The 22121-nt window shown below is 41.5% G+C and overlaps 1 protein-coding gene across 1 annotated transcript in view; it reads left to right on the forward strand.

The window, feature by feature from the left end:
• The window catches only part of ajap1 (adherens junctions associated protein 1), a gene marked incomplete at both ends in the record, with an annotated part of 33692 nt that extends 11811 nt beyond the window's left edge, over positions 1–21881 (forward strand). The window contains 4 exons of the mRNA XM_083674861.1: positions 8117–8859; positions 21032–21119; positions 21265–21507; positions 21809–21881. Of these exons, the coding sequence (XP_083530987.1) occupies positions 8117–8859; positions 21032–21119; positions 21265–21507; positions 21809–21881 (1147 nt within the window). The remainder of the gene's footprint in view (positions 1–8116; positions 8860–21031; positions 21120–21264; positions 21508–21808) is intronic.
• Positions 21882–22121: the final 240 nt, after the last annotated feature.

Here is a 22121-nt window from a genome sequence, read left to right on the forward strand (position 1 = left end):
AGTTTTTACCATGAAATCTTTATTTAATCAGAACCAGTCTTTTTATCTGACATAACAGGTTTATATAAACCAATTTCATATGTTGGTTTAGAGGAAATCATGCGTGTAGTAGAAAAACTAAATTATAAAGAAATTAGTGCAGGTGCAAAAATAAGTAAACCCCAAGTTGCATTGGTTAAATCAAGTAGGGAAGTCGAATCAGGTGGGTAAATAATTGGGTACCAAATGAACCAATCAAAGGAGAGAGTTTGGGTGGGACTTTGATAAATAGAGATAAACAACCTGGTCAGTTTTGTGTTACCCATACAGGTGAATGCAAAACACACCATGCCGAGAGGAAAGGAGATCTCAGAGGACATCAGGAAGAGGGTAGTGAGAGCACAGGAGCCTGGGGAAGGCTATAAAATCATCTCAACAAGATTTGAGCTCCATCAGATTTGTGAGGCAAATCATTTACAAATGGAGAGCATTTAACATGACAGCAACTCGGCCTAGAAGTGGATGCCCTTCCAAAATATCCCCAAGAGCCACAAGTAAAACAATAAATCAGGTAAAAGCCAACCCAAACATAACATCTAGTGATTTGCAGACCTCCCTTGCTGCATCTCAGGTAACTGCATGCTTCAACAATAAGAAGAACACTGAATAGAAATGACATTCATGGGAGGGTTGTTAGGAAGAAGCTTCTGCTGTCAAAAAATAACCAAACTGGACAGATGAGTCCAAAATCTTTTTGGTCACAATCAAAACCACTATGTTTGGTGAAAACCCAACACTGCCTACCACCAAAAGAAGCATGGTGGTGGGAATGTCAAGATCTGGGGCTGCTTTTCCTCCTCTGGACCTGGATGACTCCACATCATAAAGGGAACCATGACTTCTGAGGTATACCAGGTGATTCTTGAACAGAACGTCAAGCCATCAGTCAAGGACCTAAAGCTGGGCTGAAAATGGGTCTTCCAACAAGACAACGACCCAAAGCATTCAAGCCAATTTACCAAAGAATGGCTCAGGAGAAAGACGATTTGTGTTTTGGATTGGCCAAGTCAAAATTCAGACCTAAATCCAATCAAGATGCTGTGGCAGGACCTGAAGCGGGCAGTTCATGCCAGACACCCCTCAAACCTTACTCAATTGGCCGAGTTCTGTAAGGAGGAGTGGGCAAAATCCCTCAAAACAGATGTCAGAGACTCTTTAGTGGCTATACGAGACGTTTACTCCAAGTTATCACTGCTAATGGAGGCACCACAAGCTATTGACTGAAGTTATGTTTGTAAACACTACAACATACTTTAAGCATATCCATCATGCTCATTAATGCCTGATGGTGGTTGTTTAACCGAGGTGAATAACCTGATATAAAGCTCACTAGTGCCGTCGTGGTACTTAAGCTATCATATAATAGTTAACACCCCACTTTTTCTGCAAACATATTTGAATCTTAATTTGGAGCAGATATTTAACAGAGTTTTTTTTATTAAACCTAGGGAGATTTTAGAGTATTTCCATTACTGAACTTTGAAGCTGCACAGTTCTGAAAGTAAATGTTTTTTTTTTTAAAAAGATCAGTTGGAATTGTGAGAAGTAGTAGTTGTACCTAGATTTGTATAGTTTGTTAAACTTTGCTATCAAGAGTTTTTCTTCACAAGTGAAACATTTAGTCCCAAGGTCATTCTTGTTACCGTGGAATTGCCCTGCTGTAAGTGTAAGGCCACCAGGTAAATAGAACACTTATTTCACATGCCAGTTTTGGAGCAGCTGCTGAGATAGAAAAGTGCTAACTATAATATGAACCTGTCAGTGCACTTATATCTAGACGGCCAATTATGTGGACTTGAAATGAACTCTTCCAGTGGAGCATTGTGGAATATTAATATTAATACAGTTATCAAGTGTCAGAAAAGTATCATGTAATTTACCTGCTTTGACCTCTGCCTTCATATTTGTTGGTTATGGTAAACAAACGCAAGGCATTCTAAATATTGTAGATGAGTTGTGCCTGTGTGTGTGAAAAGGGGTGAGATAACAATAATAAACTTTATTTATATAGCACCTTTTAAAAACAGTGTTACAAAGTGCTTTACAAATGTGCAGATTTAAAAGAAAATACCGATCTTGTTAGCCTGATATCCTCCGGAACCCTAACCCTAGCCCTAACCCTAGCCCTAGCCCTAACCCTAGCCCTAGCCCTAGCCCTAATGACAAAGGCACAGTCATCTTTTGTCTTCGGTCTAGACTCACTTCGGTGGCTGGATTGTGTATAGACTGGAATAGAAATCGGAATACAAAACTGACCAGAGGTCAGCCGGATCCGAATACTATCAGGCGACAAGGCGAACACAGTGCGACTCCTGCGCATCTAGACCTGTACAGTTGTATGTGGTCGTCTTATTCGGATGACAAAAGTCTGATTTAGGTGTCAAGTGTAGACAAGGCCTTAATTATTTCCAGATTGGGAGAAATTGATTTCGGTTTAATGTTTCGAGGATATACTGTAGCTCCATCTTCTTCAAAATGGCAATGTAATTTCTAACCCTTGTTTAGAAATGTATACAGAGCAACTCAACTGAACCACCCACAGTAGAAATGAAATTGCCTATATTGTAGCACTACCATGCATATCTTTCCCTTGTGATTTGACTAGGGGCCATTTTTAGAACAGTGTGGGAGAAAGTGGGAGATACAATTGATCGTCATACACTGTACATGGAGCATCAATTGTAAGACACCTCGAATAGAGAGCATTAGTTATTGTACACCTCTAGAATTGTTAACATAGGCTTAAACCATGAGACCTGTCCTGGAGCAATACATCACAGAGAGAAGAAGAGGCACTGATTCAGTTTAAATCCTGCCTGGCAGATACTGGCTGCCATCATACCTGCTTTTTTTTCTTCTATCAGAGCTAGAGGAGTCACCTTCACCAAAGCACCTTTCAATGGCTGTGTCGGGAAGAAAATTATGTGTACTCAGTGGAGGGGTTGTCGAGGGCGTGCTGATAAAATGTCTATTGATGGCGGCGTGGAGTGCAGGGGGGGGTGAACTAGATTGTATAAGGCATGCCTTTCTCACCTCCCTCTGGTGCAAACCCTGTATCTGCCAAGGCCTTTTTTCTGCAAACTCTACCAAAAATGTTCTAATTGAGACCTACAATCAACAGACAATTACAGTGCTGTAATGATACTAGGCCTTGGCCAGACACACAAATGAAGCTGATTAGGTGAACTGAATATTCACAGTAGAATGGATATAGAAAGCTTCTGTAGAACCTTGATGGTGCTGCATATTCTTTACACAGCGCTCAACCCCTTGATATTAGCTAAGGAGAGACCACAACAATGGTCAGATCTTGTGTCACTTTCCTTGTGTGGAGCAGCCCTTGACACTGTGGGCTTAATTCACTAATCCGCAATTTGCACCTGTTCTTTCAACACCCTCAACTGAACTGAACATGAAACTGTCTTAATTTGTGTTTTAGTTCAATGTGTCTTTCTCTCTCTCTTCTCTCTCTGCACCTATTTGCACTGATTTCACCTATTTGCACCTATTTGCACTGATTTAATTTCCTTTGGGAAAAACTGTACAATTTGCACCATTCTCTTGATTCTTAGTGAATCAGGCCCTCTGTGTCTTTTGCATCTTGAATGTTTTTTCTTAAGCCTCTGAAGATGGAGTGATTAGACAAATTACTTTTGGTTATTCCCCTTGGAATGAATGCCTCCATATGTAGCTGTGCTGAAACTGAACATCATTAGGTCTTTCGTTCAAGATGGTGCCTTTAACCCCTGTCCTCACCAGTGTAACCACTGACATTCACTGCAGAGTGACACTCATGTAGCTGCCTGGGTAAGGAGGGGGTGGGGTGTGTTTGCTCACCGCCTCTGCCCTTTTGTTTTCTCATAACCGAATGCCGTCATAACTGGCCTATTTAAACAGTAACACGTGATCCGAACCTGAGTGATCCCTCATAAATTCAGGAATTACATGCAGCAATCGATCCAATTACTCTTTGATTGCGATGGATGTTCTTTTTGATTCTGCCAGGTGCGAGCTCTCGACCTTTCAGGAACTCTGAGTGTTTCTGTTGTCCATTCATCAGAGCTACCCTGCTAGAGAAAAGCACCAAACCAAATGTCACTGGGGTTCTTCATCACAAGTGTCTTAGTCATCTTGCCTTTGAACATGAGCACAATTGAACCCTCTTGCGCTCAGAATGCATGGATCAGAGAGAGCAGTGCTATAGGCCTTGATCCCAGCACACATACATACCTGTGGACTACAGTTCTCCACATGTCAACAGTCTGAGTCTGACACAGGCCCATAGGCCACATCCTCTCTGCAAAGCAAGCTATCTTCAAGCTATAATTCCCCAAATGCCCTGAATGAAAAAACTAATTCCTAACCCAAACATTTGAATCAGGATTATTTCGCATTATTTTTCAGCCTGACATCAAAGGGAAGTAATGCTACGTTATACACTCATTTAGCTTTGTGTTTGCTTGTTTGAGCTCTCCAGTTTCAAGTGCAGTTGGATTAAGGTAGCTTGGCACAATGGATTACTGATTAAAATGTATTTATTTCCTACAGTTAGCCTATTTGTTTTCTGTAGATTTCAATACAAAATACCCATATGAGTTACAATATTGTTTCCTTTGGTCTCCCAGAGCTTGTGTTTGAATCTTGTTTGTGTACAGTGCCCATTTGTAAATACAGCACAATTTTCACGATTTTTGTTCATAAGAATGCATGCATGCTCCTTTTGTTCATTTTTTTTTTGTCTGGGGGACATGTTTTAAACATAGTTGCAAATTCTTATTTATTTATGACTTACTCTAAAATGCAATTTGACTGTATAAATCAAGTCTTGAGTCATATGCCAGAGATATTTGTATTAAAAAAAGAAAACCTATTAATGTTTTGCAGACTGCCGTCCTCAAGCATGACGATCATGCGCTTAATTTAGAATGCCTATCTTGGCCTAATCCTAACCCCCCTGACACTGGCATTTATAGAGCTTCAACATAACTTTAAAATGGATTTACTGTATATAGACCGGCTCAGGCTGGTTCTGGTAGTGAAATATCAAGTGAGGAGACCAGTCCTGAAGCTGATTCCATTGTTTCAGGTGTTTTATTTTATTTTTTATCATAATCTAAACAACTTGCTATGCTACTTATAATATCATAAGTATTATACCAGTAAGGAGGAAGAAGCTAATTGTTTTGATTATGTAACCTCTTACATAATAATAATAATAATAATAATAATAATAATAATAATAATAATAATATAATAATAATAATAATAATATAATATTATGTGTTCATAATAATAATTATGGAGGTGAAACATTAAGTGATGTGATTGATTGGACAATGTTTACTGGGTGGCACAGTAGAAAGGAAATGTCTTTCTATGTTGATGAAAGTGTGCATTTTGCAGTGCATGACAACATTTGATTTACTTCAGGCCACAGCCATAGCATGATCTCGTCTTCTATGATGTGTGTATGTGTGTGTGTCTATCTATGTGTATGTGTCTCTGTCTGTCTGTGTCTGCTTGTATGCGTGCGGCTTTCTCTCGATTTGCCTCTGCCTGTGAACCCATTGCAGAAATCGCCATTCAGGGAAGTCTTTACCTGACCTTCAAGCCCAAGTCCTCCAGGCGAACGGACACACTAATTAATGGGTCGCTCTGTAGCTTCAGAAAGTAATTTCATTCCCTGTATGACTCCAGCTGCAGAATGGGTCGGGTATATTGAGATCCAGGCATAGATAGGTCTGGTGGATGTCTAAAGACGACCTGAATAATGCATATTGTTTACAATCAACTTATCCTTTGCCAGTTCCGTCAGTAAGATGTGGATATGAATGTGGGCTCCCTCTTTGGGTAATTGTGTCTTTTTCCTCCTCTGTTTTTGGTATGAAGATCAATAAGCCCAAAGATGATTTCCACTCCCATGATCCCACAGTGCCATCTGCATGTATCATGGTAATTGGAAGCAGGGGGGTGGGGTTAAATGTCAAGCTTGAATGTCAATGCCAGCTCAGTGACAGAGACATCATGATCTTTAATAGCAGCGAGGGGGTTCTCCTTTCATGGCTTTCATCACTTACTATGATAGCACCAGCTTGTCTGTACATGTTAACATCCCCATATGAAAACAATGGAGATTCTGGAAAATGTAATTTACAGTTAATTCAGTCAACCGCCACCTATTCCTTGCTGGCACCAAATCAAAAGCTAACGATGTAATGCAGGGGCATTTTCATGCTGCTTACATGTGTCATCCAGTTTACTATCTCCTTGTGTGATGACCTCACCACTTTCATCGAGGATGTTATGATAACTGCACAGTATGTCAACCACACCACCCACTATGCCAGGTCTCACTAGCAATAGGCTTACAGCGACATGTTCCACCCATGATGTCACACCCACATTGTGTCCTTTTAGAACAGAATGCTGCCCTGTGGCCTTTACTGAATCCAGTAGAGCAGTGGGTTAGATGCTGAACCAAGATGGTCATTAAACATTCCATGGCACTTTTTGACAGGGCAGAGGTGTTATCCCCGATCTCCCTGCCAGAATCAATATTATTCAGGACGGTTAACAACCACTTCCCTTATCAGAGATAACAATAATTCTGGCGGTATCCACTCATTTCAATCCAATACATTAGCGTTAGAATCAGCATCTAATCTGCATTTGCGGATCAAACTACATCTGTGCATTTGTTTTAATTTCTTTACAGAATTTCATGTGTTCACTCACAGTGAGTTGTACCATGATAGATATATTATTTAAGATAAATCTCCATACCTTTTCATCAAAAAGGTGTTTTGATCCGTGAAAATAATTCATCAATCCTTAATGCGGCAATTAATGCTAATGATGCTTGATGATGGTCTGAGCTGGTGCATTCTTATCGTCTTAGCAACCCATTGTCCTCCCCTTAGGATAGTAACCCATTCACTCCAATGCCTCCATTGTTCGGCAATACCTCCAAATGAGTCCTTGGTGTGGGATGAAATTGACCAAGGACAATAAAGATTAGAGATACCCCATGATGAGGTTGTTCCTTTAGGAATCAATAGTTTTGCTTTGTAACAGGGGCTTTAGAAGGTTGCACTCTGCAGATCAATTCTTATCTGTGTTGCAGTCTGGGTAGTAAAACGCGGTGGGGATTTGGATCTCACTGAGAAACATGGTAACGTTTTACATGAGACCAATGTAAGGACAGTTTACATTGGTTGAAATGTACTAGGCTAGGCAATGCTTGCAATATGTGTAGGCAACAGTATATTGTGAGGGCAGTTTTGATAATGATGATGATCTAACTGATAAACAATACTTTATGTACTGTAGGTCAAAATGTACACAATTGTAATAGTAGTAAATACTGTTTTGATGATGCAGATAACATCAATTATGATGACAAAGAGTTGAGTGACAACCAATGTGTTCATGATTATATTAATGGTAATGTTTTGCAACATCATATCCACATCGAGCAATTTCCAATTCTGACATGGTATGACACCTTTCAGCTTCATCTCACTGATAATCAATGCAATAAAATATACATAACACTCTATACGGAGCGATTATGCTGAAATTTACGATCAACTAAACTAGGCCTGACCCTGTCCCTCTACATTTAATCATACATTAAATAAACCAGTAAAATCAAGGATAAAATCTTGTTGCTTTTGACAGCAGAACGCAATAGAGGTTAAAGCCATAATCTTTGACAACGCATTACAACATTTATTTTGTGTCTGACCTTTGTAATTTAACGTGCTCCACTAAACTAATTATTATCGTATTATCGAGTTCAATTTGCCAGAGTTTAGTTAGCCAGAGTTTAGTTAGCCAGAGAGCAGAACTTTGCCCGGGAGCAAAAGCAAGTGGGTGTGGAATACAGATGTGCACGCTATTCCATCAATATATCTAAGTTCTGCAAGGTAGGTAGCTGGGGCCTCAACAGTGTAGTAGCTTCAGCAATGTCAATCTTAGAATTTCAAGAAAGATTTTGAAAATATTTGGTGTCTTTTGTTTTGAACATGCAATAGTGCCGAAACTAAAATGGCTCCCCCACCCTTTCTTTCTCCAGTCCGATGTCTGCTCTACGGCCAGGGAGCTCTCTAGGGCGCCGGGTGTGGATCCTCCTGGCCATGACCCACCTCACCTTGGATTTCTCCCTCTGTAGCCCCCTCAGTCAGGGCCTGGGGATCAAGCTCATCCCCAAATCTGTGCCTCGCCCCCGGCCTCGCTCGCCACCCCTCTGGGACACCCCCAGCATGCTCCACTGGAGGACTGTGAGCCCACTGGCACGTCGGCTCCTCAACCCTGTCCCTCCGCCGGACAGCAGAGGAGGGTTGGGGCCTAAGGTCAGGGGTCAGAAGCACAGGAGGCTGGCACGTAAAGGACAGCCATGTAAGGAGTGCCGTTTGAAATACTCATCAACCAAGGCGGGGGCTTCGTATGCAGCGGTGGGTCTTTCCGGGGGGAGCAAATTAGACGCGGTGAGGTTGTTACTGAGGGCGCGGAGACAGCTCAAATGGGACGGCAATGACAAGTCTCAGGATGGCAGGACCACCACGGTGGCGGGATTTATCGACTGGGGACCCACGGGGACGGAGGACAGCTTTGATGGCGATGGGAAGGCGGCGTCCAACTCCACTCTGTCCACCAAGGCCTTGACCACCACCGTGGCTACCACCACCACCACCAAGGTCCCCCAAAGGACATTCGCGGTGGTCACCACCCCGCGCCCGAGGAGGCTGACCACCACCAAGGCCAGCGTCAGCTTGGGAGAGACTGTCAAACCACCAAAGCCATACGGGGAGACACCAGGTAAGCCCTCGCCTCTTATTTCTCTGCCCTCTATCGGTTTCTCCATTTCACTGATCTGTTTCTCTAATCCTCTGTTATCTGTGAGTTTCTCTAATTCTCTGTTCTTTTATGTTAATATATCATGCTGGCAGGGGTTAGATGTTTGTTATGGCATGTCATGTAAAGTCAGGAAGAAAAGAGGAGAGTTGCACACTATTTCACTCCCAATTTTTATCACCAAGAGAAGCAATCCAGTACCTTTGTCAGGGTCAGATACAGAAAGTCAGGAAAAAGTATGTAGAGTATGCGTGTGAGAGAACTGAAACATCGTTCGTTGATGAAAGCGTGCTCCTTTGGGTGCCTACGGGCTGTCAGTTATTGGAAGTGTGCTCGGCTTGAATGTCTCCTTTGGACGTTTAGGGACTGTCTAGGTAGTAAGGGACGCGAGCCCCGAAGAATTTTTTTAACCATACAAATTGGCCAATTCATATTTTAGGATGCTGGAGCTATTCCCTGAAGTGATAAAAAAGCTGTGACTCAGAACCAACCTGTCACTTGTTTTACTGTTTGTTGTTTCAAAATAGCATGCTGCTATTCTTTTTCATCTCTGTAGATTTATATACCCATTCTATACCTCCTTTGAAGAAAATTCTGTGTTGTGGTTTTCAGGTAGAGCTTGTGAATAGTTCTTACTGCTTGCCTGTGGTTATACAATAGCACAATGAAATAACCCTCAGTGCAAGGGCATGTTTTAGGTCATTTTTAGGGTTTAAACGGTACAACGTAAATGCAAAACCGTCCTTTTGAAATAGCAGAGCAGCAGAGCAGTATGTCATTTTTTATGGGAGGCTTCTCCATGCTGCTAACACATAAATTATGCCCATTTTATTTACCCTTTTATTAAATCAACTAGGAGACAGGGCTTCTTAAATAGACTATATAGGTGCTCATAAAACCAGAGTCATGTTTAACGATGCATGAGCTAGCACTATGTTAATTGACTTTGCCCTATTGGGTACATTTACATAAATGTCATACAATTACGCAATATCTGAATAGAGCCACCAAAGGTCTAGTGGAACATATTGATCACTAGTGGAACATATTGATCATCGCAAGACATTGTGGCTTTATGAACGATTACCCAATGCATCCAAAGCACATTTAGTTCAGCTTATTCTCTGTTGAGGATGTCTTTGAACATATGGCACATCGAAATTGAAAACTGCCACACTTCTGAAATTGAAAACTGCCACACATATCTTCATGCTCTCTGTCACCTTGTATGCTGAAACTCATCATATGACTCACATCCTGTCCTATCCTACCCTGATATCTTTTGTCAGGCTACGTTTTACCAAAGTCAATGGAGTCAAGTGCTGGTTGCTGATTACGCTTATTGTGATCCACTAATTCTCATTCCGGTATGGGCTCACTGTGGGCAATCAACTGTATGACTCAAACATGATTGTTTGATTTTGCGTCTCAAAAAGAGACGGTTATCATCATGACTCAAATGGTTACATCAGAGCTGATGAGAAAAAAATTATATTGTACTCTAGGATTAAGCCCACCTATCATCTGGGTATTATGAGTCTGCCATTAGAGAAAACGGATAGAAAAAGAGACACTACTTTAGTTAGAGCCAAAGCAAAAGTGAGAAAGGAACGTTTCTACTATTTCCATGAGTTCAAAAACAAAAAAACCTAGTCTTGCACATGCTTGCCTCAGGGAAAAGTATAGTTACCAAACACAGACAGTGCTCAGTACTGCTGATGAAACAAAACCACTGTTGGTGGCTGGGATGGGGGGGGGCGGAGGGGCGGATGTTTGGATGGACGGATGGATGGATGGACGGATGGACGTCCTCTGTTCTCTCTGCTATCTCCCACAGCAGGCATGTCAGGTCAGTGTGAGCCCTCAACTAACCCACCCAGGATACAGCCAAGCCACCCTCAACATCCCCAGACACTTGGTTGGTCTGAGCTTTACTGTAGGCTATTGTTGTCTAAAATGGCCTTGTAGAAATAACAGCAGGTTCATAACATATCAATAAAACTATGGAGCCTAGTAACTGTGTCTGACCATGTTTTTTTCCACATAATCTTCTCTTACAATTCTTGAATGCTCGTTATTGAAAATATGCATTCCCAAATGCTTAAAGGGACGGTTCAGACTATTTTCTTGTTTCTCTGAGGAGATTTTGGCATGTAATTTAAACGAGGCTTAAGGTCTGTCTGAATCCTGTCTATTGGAGAGGGCTGCTAACTGTTAGCCGGTAGCAAAGTGGAGAACAGAGAACCGGAGAGGCTTTCACTACTGGCCTACGAATGAGGGTTAGATGATATTTCACCTAAACATGAACATAGGCTGAACCATCCATTTAATCCAGATGTCAAATTATAAAAAGGCCATTTATTTATCTGTCTTTTATTTGTCTTTTTTTTTGTATACTTCTGCAATTGCTGGCATATTTTTTTTACTAAGTCACTTTGAACGTTCACACATCTTTTTTTTATTAAGACTAAACACTGATACTTGATGCCCATTTTACTGTTGAACAATATCACGTTTTGTAACTCACAGTGCTGCGTTTGAGCTACCAGGGCAGGTTATCATGTTAGCAGACACACTAGCCTCTACTGTACTGTGCTGCAGCATGTCATGGAACACAGTACAGCATGATGAAGTGGCCACCGTGTGAAGATTTATAGCCGTGGAGCGTCCAGATGCTTGGTGATTGTTCCCGGTGATTGTGCTCGCTGCAGTCCTCATAGCCTCACAGATGGAGCTGTCAGGTTCATTATGGATATGAGTAAACTGCAGTAGAGACCTGCTGCTGATATCTCAGGTCTTGTTATCGCGTCCTGAAGTCGAGAGGTTAGACGAACATGTCAAGTAATAAGTAAATGTTGAAACATCGCCAAAAGGGAAGACATATAAAATGCTGCTCATGATTCTGCTCTTGTTTTCCTATTCCAATGTGGAGAGGTTAAATAAGGTAAGGTTAAGTGTAGTGAGGCTAAGTAAAGCAAAGTGAACACATGTAAAATGTATGTTAAGTGCTCAAGTGCTTCAGCATATATTTTTAAAGAGGTGAAACAAATTTGGGCTTAACGTGACTTGTGACCTCTGACTTGTAGAGGTGTTCAATAGAGGTTCTTCAAGAGGAGAGAGAGAGAGACACTTTTCCCTCCGGTTACCATGGCAATCCAATAATCTCACCATTACTCTATATTGACTCTCAATAAACTGGGTAAAAATGAATCTTCTTCCCAAGTGTTAAATCTGGACTTAAATGCTGATGCCTGGTGACAGGCATGCACTGTCAAGCCCTCTGATTTACGGAAACTCAGCCAAGAGGAGATGAAGTAGCCAGACTGAGCAGATGCTGCTATACTTTATGTTTCTAATGCTCAGTGCTTTCATGGCTTGACATATCCTCCTTGAAGAAAAAGGTGCACTACTGGCAAGCTACCATTTTAGTTTAGATTACAATGTAGCTCTATTTATACCTTTACAACGCTCATACATCCAACCTTGTTGGAGTGACAGGAACGATCGGTGTGCAAAGTTCAATTAGAAACCATTTACAAGCAGTTTGCTCATTAGTTTAAATTGTTTGATATTCACTCGATGCTTGCCTTTCAGGGAGTTTGCAATCAGGAGTTATTAATGCTGTATACTGTAAATGTACTTATAAATGCTTTGAAAGCTAACCCTGATGTGAAATCATGCAACATCATTTACATCATTTAAGGGTTGCAAAGTGGTTTCCTGATTTGTGGGGATGCTCGGCTGGCACCAACCTGATTCAACACACATCTTTACATACAGTAATGTGAAGATCAGTACAGATGTCATCATGTTTTTTAACCCAGGGCCCATCCTGATCCTTGAAATCCTGATGTCCTTGTCAACACGTTCCTCATTTAAACATGTCCACAGTGCAGGTTCCCATATGTTATTTATTGATATCTATCCACTACTTACCCCTTCTCTGTGTTCACCAATGTGTGGTTAGTACTCTGAACTGGTTTGGGTTAATCAATGATAGACCACATTGATAATTAAGTCACATGTGCATTCAGCATGTATAACTGATGAAATGTCACAGTGTTAACCATTTATTAATGAGTTACCAACATTATTTAATGAGTTATCAACATTTATAACAGATAAAATATCACCTTAATGTAAAATGTAACACTGTGGATTATTTATTAATGATTTACCAACATTTATTAATGGGTTACCAATATTTCTAACTGATGAAAGGTCTCCTTAAAGGCCCACTAAGTGAAAATCATAATTTCCAGTGTTTTGGTTTGAATGTTGGCTTCACCAGATACAATTGGCAACACCCAAATATGAAAAATGAGGTTTCTGTCATTTTCCAGTATTTTTTATGTAAAAATCTAGCCCTTCTACTGTCTCTCAAATGTTCAGTTTTCGATGGGTGTGATTTAAGAGGTCATGCGTCCATCACCACGACTTGCCCATACTTCAATAGGATGTGTGCTCTCAATCAAATAAACCAATTATATGATTTGTTTACATTTTACATCCATCCCATTTTCGCCAGCACTAGCATTGCACACATTGTCAGCTCCCGGCAGGTACTGTGCAAACAGCCCAGACTAGATACTGAAGAAGAAACTGGCCATTTAGAATGTTGTGGTAAAATGCAGCAAGACTGTTCAGAATACAAAGGTAAGAACATGATGTAGCTGAAGTTGCCTTGTTGCTTGAGCTAGCACAGTGTTGTATTTTGCAAGCTAGACGAACACTTACGTATCTTAGTAGAGTGGCTAAACATGTTACAAAGCCATCTTAAAAGTAACTCACCAAAAGTGTAATAGCATCCAACAGAAATGCTGCATAAATCCACATAAGAGACACCGTAGGCTGCTTAAGAATTGGTCAACATTACAGCCAGCTACAAACAAATACTGAGTAAAGATAGGAACACGAGCTGGCACCTACAATTTGGTTGTCAAACCCACTTCCGGGTTTGTTTTAAAATTTCCTTCAAAATATGGGTTATTCTTCTTTTTAAAATAAGAGGAATGGTTTAAATGCTGGTCATGCTGAACTGTAACCAGATAACCTATATGCTGTAACATACAGAGTGACCTGTACATTGTGTCCCAGTAGCAGCCATTAAATCCAAACCTACAGACCTTGACCATCATTGCTTCAGACTTAGCAATAATGCCCGAGAGGCCATGATTTATCATCAATATTGTCACATGGTAGACAGGCAGCGGAGTGCCAGCAAACCCCCTACCATGTGACAATATTGATGATAAATCACAGCCTCGAGGGCATTATACACTCGAAAGTGAGTTTATACAACAAATCCGAAAACAACAAAACAATGCTTTAAGTATTTACTTTGTGATATATTGTGGTGGTTTCTGCCCTGCCCTGAGAAATATAGCCCCCCCCCCCCCCCAATAAAAACAATTGGACAACATAAGGCACTCATTGTACTATAGAGACAACTTTGTGGTGCTCCTATTGAAAACCAATTAATCAATAAGTGGAGCGTCTCAGTTTCTACCATATGTGATGAGGGTAGTCATGGTGATAATTGTAGGATAGAGGCCAACTGTGCAACCACTATGCAACTATTTCAAGTAATGTTGCATGACTTCACATCAGGGTTAGTTTTTAAAGCATTTATCAAGCATTAATACCTTGCTCCTGATCACAAGCTCTCTATTTGGCAAGCAGCCTACACTGTTCTTCCCAATTTAACACTAGGAGCGCCGTGCTGTCAGCAATAATCATCATCACCAGAGTAATGTTTTTTGCCATTTTTTACAGTGTAATCATTCAATTTGATAAATACCATACAAAAAAATGCATTGGTTTGGTTGAGTCAGGACTCAAGGAGTCATTTATTTTTTAGGGCTTACATATTGAATAGAACATATTCATGGATATAGAGGCGTAAAATTGAACCTTTACACACACAGGAGCTGATGGGCCATCATGCCATATCACACTTTGGTGGGCGGCAATGGTTATTATAATTATGAAACGTTTCCAGACGCTTCAAATTGTGATTTTGAAATTCTAACAATGCTAACATGCAAAAACAAAAAACAAATCATTGAGAAAAAGTCAGGCATGGAGAGGGATGTGGCTTTCACAGCAGTTATTAAGTCACACCATGTGAAAACACACATTGGCGCTCAAAGTGTTTTAAGGCAGTATACTCTATGTTGATTAGACCTTTGTATGCAGGAACTTATCCCAGTGTTTGATGCCATTGCTGCGCCTTACAGTGTACATGTGTATTTTGTGTATTACGACATACAGTATCTATGCATGCAGTTGAATCAGCAGTCAGTGTATTTTGTGTATTACGACATACAGTATCTATGCATGCAGTTGAATCAGCAGTCAGTGTATTTTGTGTATTACGACATACAGTATCTATGCATGCGGTTGAATCAGCAGCCAGGGCATTTCTAACAGTGTGGGTGCCTGTCATTGGTTTTGTTCTCTAAAAATGTTATGAATGATATGAAGAAACATTGATATTAAGTGAGGTGGATATGCAAGGGATTACCATGTGGAATATGTTGCCACAAGAGCATCCTCTTCCACCAAGTCGATCCACTTTTTCTTGTTAACACTATGAAATCCGCTTGCCAGACGTTCCTAAATGTTCCAAATTATGCACAGGCATGCAGGACAACTGTATTTTCTGGTATGTAATGCAATCATGTGAACTCTTGCAAGAGTCCGACCACCTTTCCCCTCCTGTCTGAGTTTGCTATCTGGAATGATTGAATTATGCAGCGCTGCCTTTGACATTGAGAGAGAAAAGATGTGCTGAATAATTGCCTCTGATCTCACTCTCTCCAGAAGCACCCTCTTCCTCTGTAAGTGTTTTAGATTGCCCGGTGACTCAGTGGAAATCAGCCCAGATTGACACTTTGACATCAGCGTTAATTGTCAATTGCGAACCATCAGTGGGCCTTCAACAGAAGGTTTCCCCTGCCCTCACCATGCACTTCCCCCCTCCCCACCCCCCCGCCCCCCCCACCCCCCCACCCCCCCCCAGCATAGGTAACACGCGTGGGAGGATGGATTGGAGAAGGGCCGTAGGGGAGCAGAGGGTTAAGTCTCACTGCAAGTCAGCCCTCACACTCTCCAGGAAGTTTAATGCATTATAAATGAGGGACGGATTCCCGACATTTGCAGCGGGGTAGGAGGGAGTTGGCGGGATCTCCACGACGGCTCTGTTCACAAATGAGGGGCCATTCTCACATTTCTCATGAGCTCTTAAGCCTGTATCGCGCGCGGGCGGTATGGTGCCATAAGCGCTAAATGCCCATTTACAACAAATGTCTAAGAGCACCCATTACATAAAATATTGGTCTCTTATCCTCAGCGCGAAAGCGAGTTGGACACATTTCTCATTTATTTGGCCATGTCTTGTTATGGCTTTGTTATTGAGGCAATTTTTGGAGGACAAACTGCTCTAGTGTGGTCCAAGCTCAAATGTTCCAATAACAGTTCCAAATCGATGCACACCGAGCAATTCAAACATCAAGGCTTTGATATTGACAGGCTCTGCCATTGGGAGCAAACACAGATGTGAATGAGAGGGTCAACAGCTGTGATATGAAGCCAAGCCAATGTCAATTTAACAGGGAGCACCACAGTTTGGTTTCTAAAGTGGTCAACTCTCTCAGATATGCTTGCTTCTGTTTTATGAAAAGCTAGAGAACAGACCTGATGAAGACCTGAGGTTCTGTTTCAATGTTCTTAAATTGCTCTTTAGAGGACAGATTGCAGCATGCAGAGTTATCCTTTTCTTTCTGTCTCTGTTACTATTGACTCAATATTTAAGCTTTTTTTCAGCTCTGTCTCATTATTATTATTATTATTATTATTATTATTGTTATACAGTATGGTTCTTGTTTGGCCAATTAAGACAGAGATACTGCAGTTCGTCTGCATGCATTTGTTTGAGGTAAATGTATATCATATAGAATATTAAATAGTTTATTGTTCCCTTTTTTCAGTCCAGATAAGACTGGACTTTTCCTGGTGATCTTTTAATAAAGGCAGATAGCAGGGGAGATTTTATTAAACTGCCATGCTTGTCATTGGCATGTTCATCATCAAACTGTCATGACCACAGAAAGTGAAAACCTAATTTATTTCTCCCCGGGAGACATGGTGTGGCTCAAACCCTGCTGGCACAGGGGTCAGAAGCTCTCTTTCTCTTTTTCTCTCGCTCCATCTCTCTCTTTGTCTGGCACTGATCGTCCAAACAAAACCTAACCCAGCACCTCTAAAGCAAGGTGACTGGCAAAGGTGATTTTTCAGCCTCGCTGCCAGAGCACAAAGAGTTTGAGATAGCGGGTCCAAATTTTTCTCCCTTCAACTGGCATTTCTGGGTGAGAATAAGCTGGACTCTTCTGTCAGATGTGTCAGTATAGCCATTATCCGACATATATTATTTTTTCCTCTGAATGCACTGCCACAGAAATTAATTTATAATAGACAGGGTTTGTATGGCTGGGCTTCAGTCTGATATTCATTAGTGTCTGAGTAAGCCACATTATCCACTAGAGAACACCTATTCACACTGATGCGAACATACAAATTCAACAATTCTCCAGGGAAACCTCAACTATTGATCAAGGTCAAGGGCGAGCTCTATTATCCATGAACTGGACAGATGTTAATTTATTACGCCACACTTTCAACTTTCATCCTTGATGTCAGCGAGACAGGCAGGGGGCACAAGTGAGCGAGAAATGCAAATGACTTGCCAGATAAGTTAATGTGCCTTTGCTGCAGAGGGACTTTGATTTGAAGGGGAAGGGAGGCTTTCCTGAGCCAGCCAGAGATATCATTAATCCAAGGTTGACCTGGCTCACTGTGTGCCCTGTCCACAGAAGTTTGTTATCCAAGTGCATATGCACAATGAGAGAGTGCCCAGCCAGCCAGCAGTCAGTAGAAGCCCTGACAATGTCCTTTTAAAATGACTGAGTGGCATATCCTTTTGAGCTATCGCGAAGACAAATTGTCTTGGAACAGTAGGCAGTCATTTGGCTGATGGGGAAGTTGGATGTATGGGACTGTGAGGACGATTTCATTCTGCTACATGGTTACTCAGTGCAGTGGTGGATTGTTTCCCCCCACCCTACCTCCACCACCACCACCACCACCACCACCACCACCACCACCCACACACACACCATACTCCAGGCATGGAGTCATCCGTACTGCTGACATGCACCATGTTGGTGTTTGTGGATTACACCACTTTTCCAAAAGTGAGAGATCAGCACCCTGGGGGTCTCCAGATGTCAAGTAAAACAATACAGCATTTTGTAATTCAGTGTTCAGTCAGACGGAATGATCCGGTGAAAAACATCTGGAGATCCTATAAGCACTGATGTATGCTGCGCAAAAGCAAGGGTCAGAGAGAGGGCATCACAGTGGAGCATATGATATACCACAGAGAAACGTGCAAATGCTATGGTATTGGTTTAACGTTTTCTTTGTTCTTATTAGCTCTTGGGTTGACACAGATAATTGTCTTATTATGGTATTGGTCTTGTTGTTCTGTTTACAGAAATGCTAACCATGGAAGTATCATTCTTATAACTACCATGACTGTAAGGCACTAAGATATTTTGAAGCAAGAAATGCACTTTGCCAATACACTGGAATTGAAGCATGCCAATACAATTAGGGGCAATTCACTAAAGGATTGCGGAGCTTTTGAGACCACCAAACCGTAAAAATGTGTCTCATTCACAAACCACCCGCAGTGGCTGAAAAGCACACCAAACATCGCAGCCTGGCAAATAGCGACGCCATCGGGATCATGCATATTTAAATTGTGTTGTTTGCATATTTAATTGTGCAAAAATGGGTGGATTTTATTTAAATGACGCTCATTATAGAGAGTGCCCAATTCACCATTCATTCATTCACATCCTTGCAATTTGCCATACACAATTAATGTGTTGGTGTTAAAAACCTGGCGGTAATCATGTCATGATCTATCTATCTTGTCTCTCTTGCCAGACTCATCGGGCTCTGCTCCACGCCAACATTGATCTGTCGTCAGATACAACCGTCTGTGGGTAAAGACTAGGTCATTGTAATGTCTTATAGGCCTAAAGTTGCTAGGGAAGCTTCCATAGGTAGGGTGTACTGTATATACCCTTATACTGTAAGAGAGAGAAAAATCTGCGGTTCTACACGCTGAGTCGTCATTCAATAATACATTTACTGAGGATATCAAAGATAACATTGAACCTGCCACCCGAATGTAACCAAGTTGAGATGGTAAACTCTCAAATTGAAATACCTCCACCCACGCCATCTAATTGCATCTTATCAGGTATTTAGGAGACGGCAGTGAATTGAAGAGGTCGCAGGTTCGAGACTTGTATGAGCAACTCGTAGTGCGCAGACTGTTTGCAGCAACTTGACGTTAGTTACAGTGGTGCCATGACCCGGATCCGCAATTGCACTCAGCTCCACTGCTGAGGTTGCTGTGGTGTCGCGAGTTTAAAGGGGTGAGTGTAACTTGTAACTGGGTTCAAGTTGAAATACCCACAACATGCCGTCGAATTGCTAGCTTTTCGGTGGCGTAGTTGTTTTCCATCACGTATTTAGGGGAGACGGTGGTCACGTGTGCTGGCAATTCAGAGGTCTCAGGTTCGAGACTTGTGTGAGCAATTTGGAGTGCAAAGACTGTTTGCAGCAACTTCATATCAGTCACATGAAGATCCCATGCAATACCAGGAATTGTAGAATTGCTTGGCCCACTCCAGGTACTTATGTCTGGGTATGAATACTAATCTAAAAGAAATGCACGATTCCAATCCCAATAGCTAAAGATAAAAAAAATAGAATAAATGTAAACTCATTTCACTCCCCTCTGTATGTCATCTACTGTATCAAGATGGTCTGTGAACGGCGGTTAGCCAACTGGATCGGCACAGCTGGTCTCAGTCTATCAGAAGCAGTTTTTGCAGGATCAAGAATGAAAACATGAATAGGGAATAAAATAGTTTAGCCGATGACATGTGTGCTGCAACTTGAATTGATTTGATTGGTTGAATTGGGTCTACATTCACCCGAACTTGTTTGGTTATTACGCACATCGTTATTAGAAAACCACGACAGTATTTCTATCGATTCCATAGTGCCTCATTATTGCTGGTTATCATTCCTTGCATTGAATACTCCAGCCTGCACTGAAGCAATTAATGCAACGTGTTATCAGTATTATCCTTTGAGAGATAATTTGGGATGTAATTTAACTGGGTGAAAGAAGACTTCGGTTGTAGGCTACACAGTTCTATCTAACTGCCATTTACCTAATAATCCGGCTATTTATAGTCTAGTACTCTATTCTCCTCATGTGACTCTGCCATCTTCTAAGAGCTGTCAGTTTCATGCAGTTCAGGCGTGGTTGCACACTCTTGATTTGCATCAATACTTCTGTGAATCAGTCGTTAAACAGTCACAGAGAGCGTCCGCAGATGAGGAGCAGAAAATAAGGCAGACTGCATTCTCCTTTCTAAGTGAATTCACCCCTCGATGCCAGTTGAACACTACCTCTTTTGTGTCCAGCTACTCTGTACACAACACGGCATTTGAAATAACACTTTTTCTTGGTTATCGTCCTCCCCTAGATTTTGATGATGTAATGGCAGTTCTTTCTTTGTCAATTCCCAGAGTATGTAGTTATTTCTGATTCTCTAGGATATATACTGTATATTGTTTGCTTTATTTGTTGTGGGGAGTGTTCCAAAAGCTATGATATCGGTGTGAAATACTGAGGTAAGATTGAGGTGAAGGCTTTGAGGTAAAGGTTTGAAAACATTTTCCATTTGTTCAGGAGAAGTTTGGAAAGTGTTTTACTAAAAACTATGGTGGTAGATATGCTGAGGGTCGGCTTTGATTGAATAATGAATTGTTCTGCATAATGAATAGGAAACGATGATATCTTACACTTAGTAGATTGCCCTTGGTGCTGTCTAAATCATATACTGTATCTGCACAGCACAGTTAAATTAAAAAACACCTTAAAATGTTATTCATTTATTAATTACAGCTTAGCAGATCCTATCTGTATGTGAAACAGTTTGCTCCATAACTCATTGCTTTTCTCTGTGTTTTTGTCTCATTGCAGGTCTGGCAGTTCACCAGATTATTACAATCACTGTGTCTCTTATAATGGTTATTGCAGCCTTGATAACAACACTTGTCCTTAAAAACTGGTAGGAAAGATTCCTTTACTCCACAATTTAGTCTCATTTTCTCAAATAATCATCATGATTAAGCTTAAATGAGATCTACTCCCTCCACAGTGGTACAAGGTATGATTTTATGTTTGTTTCTTGTTTTTGGTACGTGTTTTTGTAGCTGTGCACAGACGGGGAATGGCCGTCACAATAGCCATCAGCGGAAGATCCACCAGCAGGAGGAGAGCTGCCAGAACCTGACAGACTTCACCCCTGCCAGGGTGCCCAGCAAAGTGGACATCTTCACCGCCTACAACGACAGCCTACAGTGCTCGCACGAGTGCGTGCGGACCGCCGTGCCCGTCTACACGGACGAGATGATCCAGCAGACTCCGATCTATAAGACCACCTACAATGGAAATAGGTACAGCAGGATAGGGTTTTGAAGCACTGAATGATCTCAGCTCTGATGACATTGGCAATCACCCTTTTGACTCGATTGGTTATTTACCATGAGTAGTGTCCTGAGTTTTTCCTGCCGTAAACCTATGGGTAATGGCTGATTTGTTTTGGCACAATCTCCCCGTAAAATTATACTATTTTGCATGTAAAGTAATTCCAGTGTTGGACCCCTCTGTAGCTGCATGACCGGGAGCTGGATAGCAAGTAAGTCTCCATACTCCCAGACCCTTATTGTTCTTTTCTTTCCATCTTCTGTCCCGCAGACCTTCTCCTACTGAGAGGCAGCTGATTCCTGTGGCCTTTGTGTCGGAGAAATGGTTTGAGATCTCCTGCTGACCATCTGAAGGCCTTTTCACCTTGTGGGCAAAACAGACTTCCTGAATTAATGCTCTGGTGTGTGCTGTGCCACTTTTCCCTCAGCAAATAATTTCCTGAGCCTTAGCCACCTTGATCCCTGTGGTGATTGTGCCCCATTTTGGGAATAGAAGGGAACTTGGCATATGTTTGTTATTTCTGCCATGATTGTTCATGAATCCAAATAGAGCACTGTAAAATGGTTCAAAATATGTTTTAAGA

This window comes from Argentina silus (genome assembly GCF_951799395.1).
Source record: "Argentina silus genome assembly, chromosome: 8".
NCBI lineage: Eukaryota > Metazoa > Chordata > Actinopteri > Argentiniformes > Argentinidae > Argentina > Argentina silus.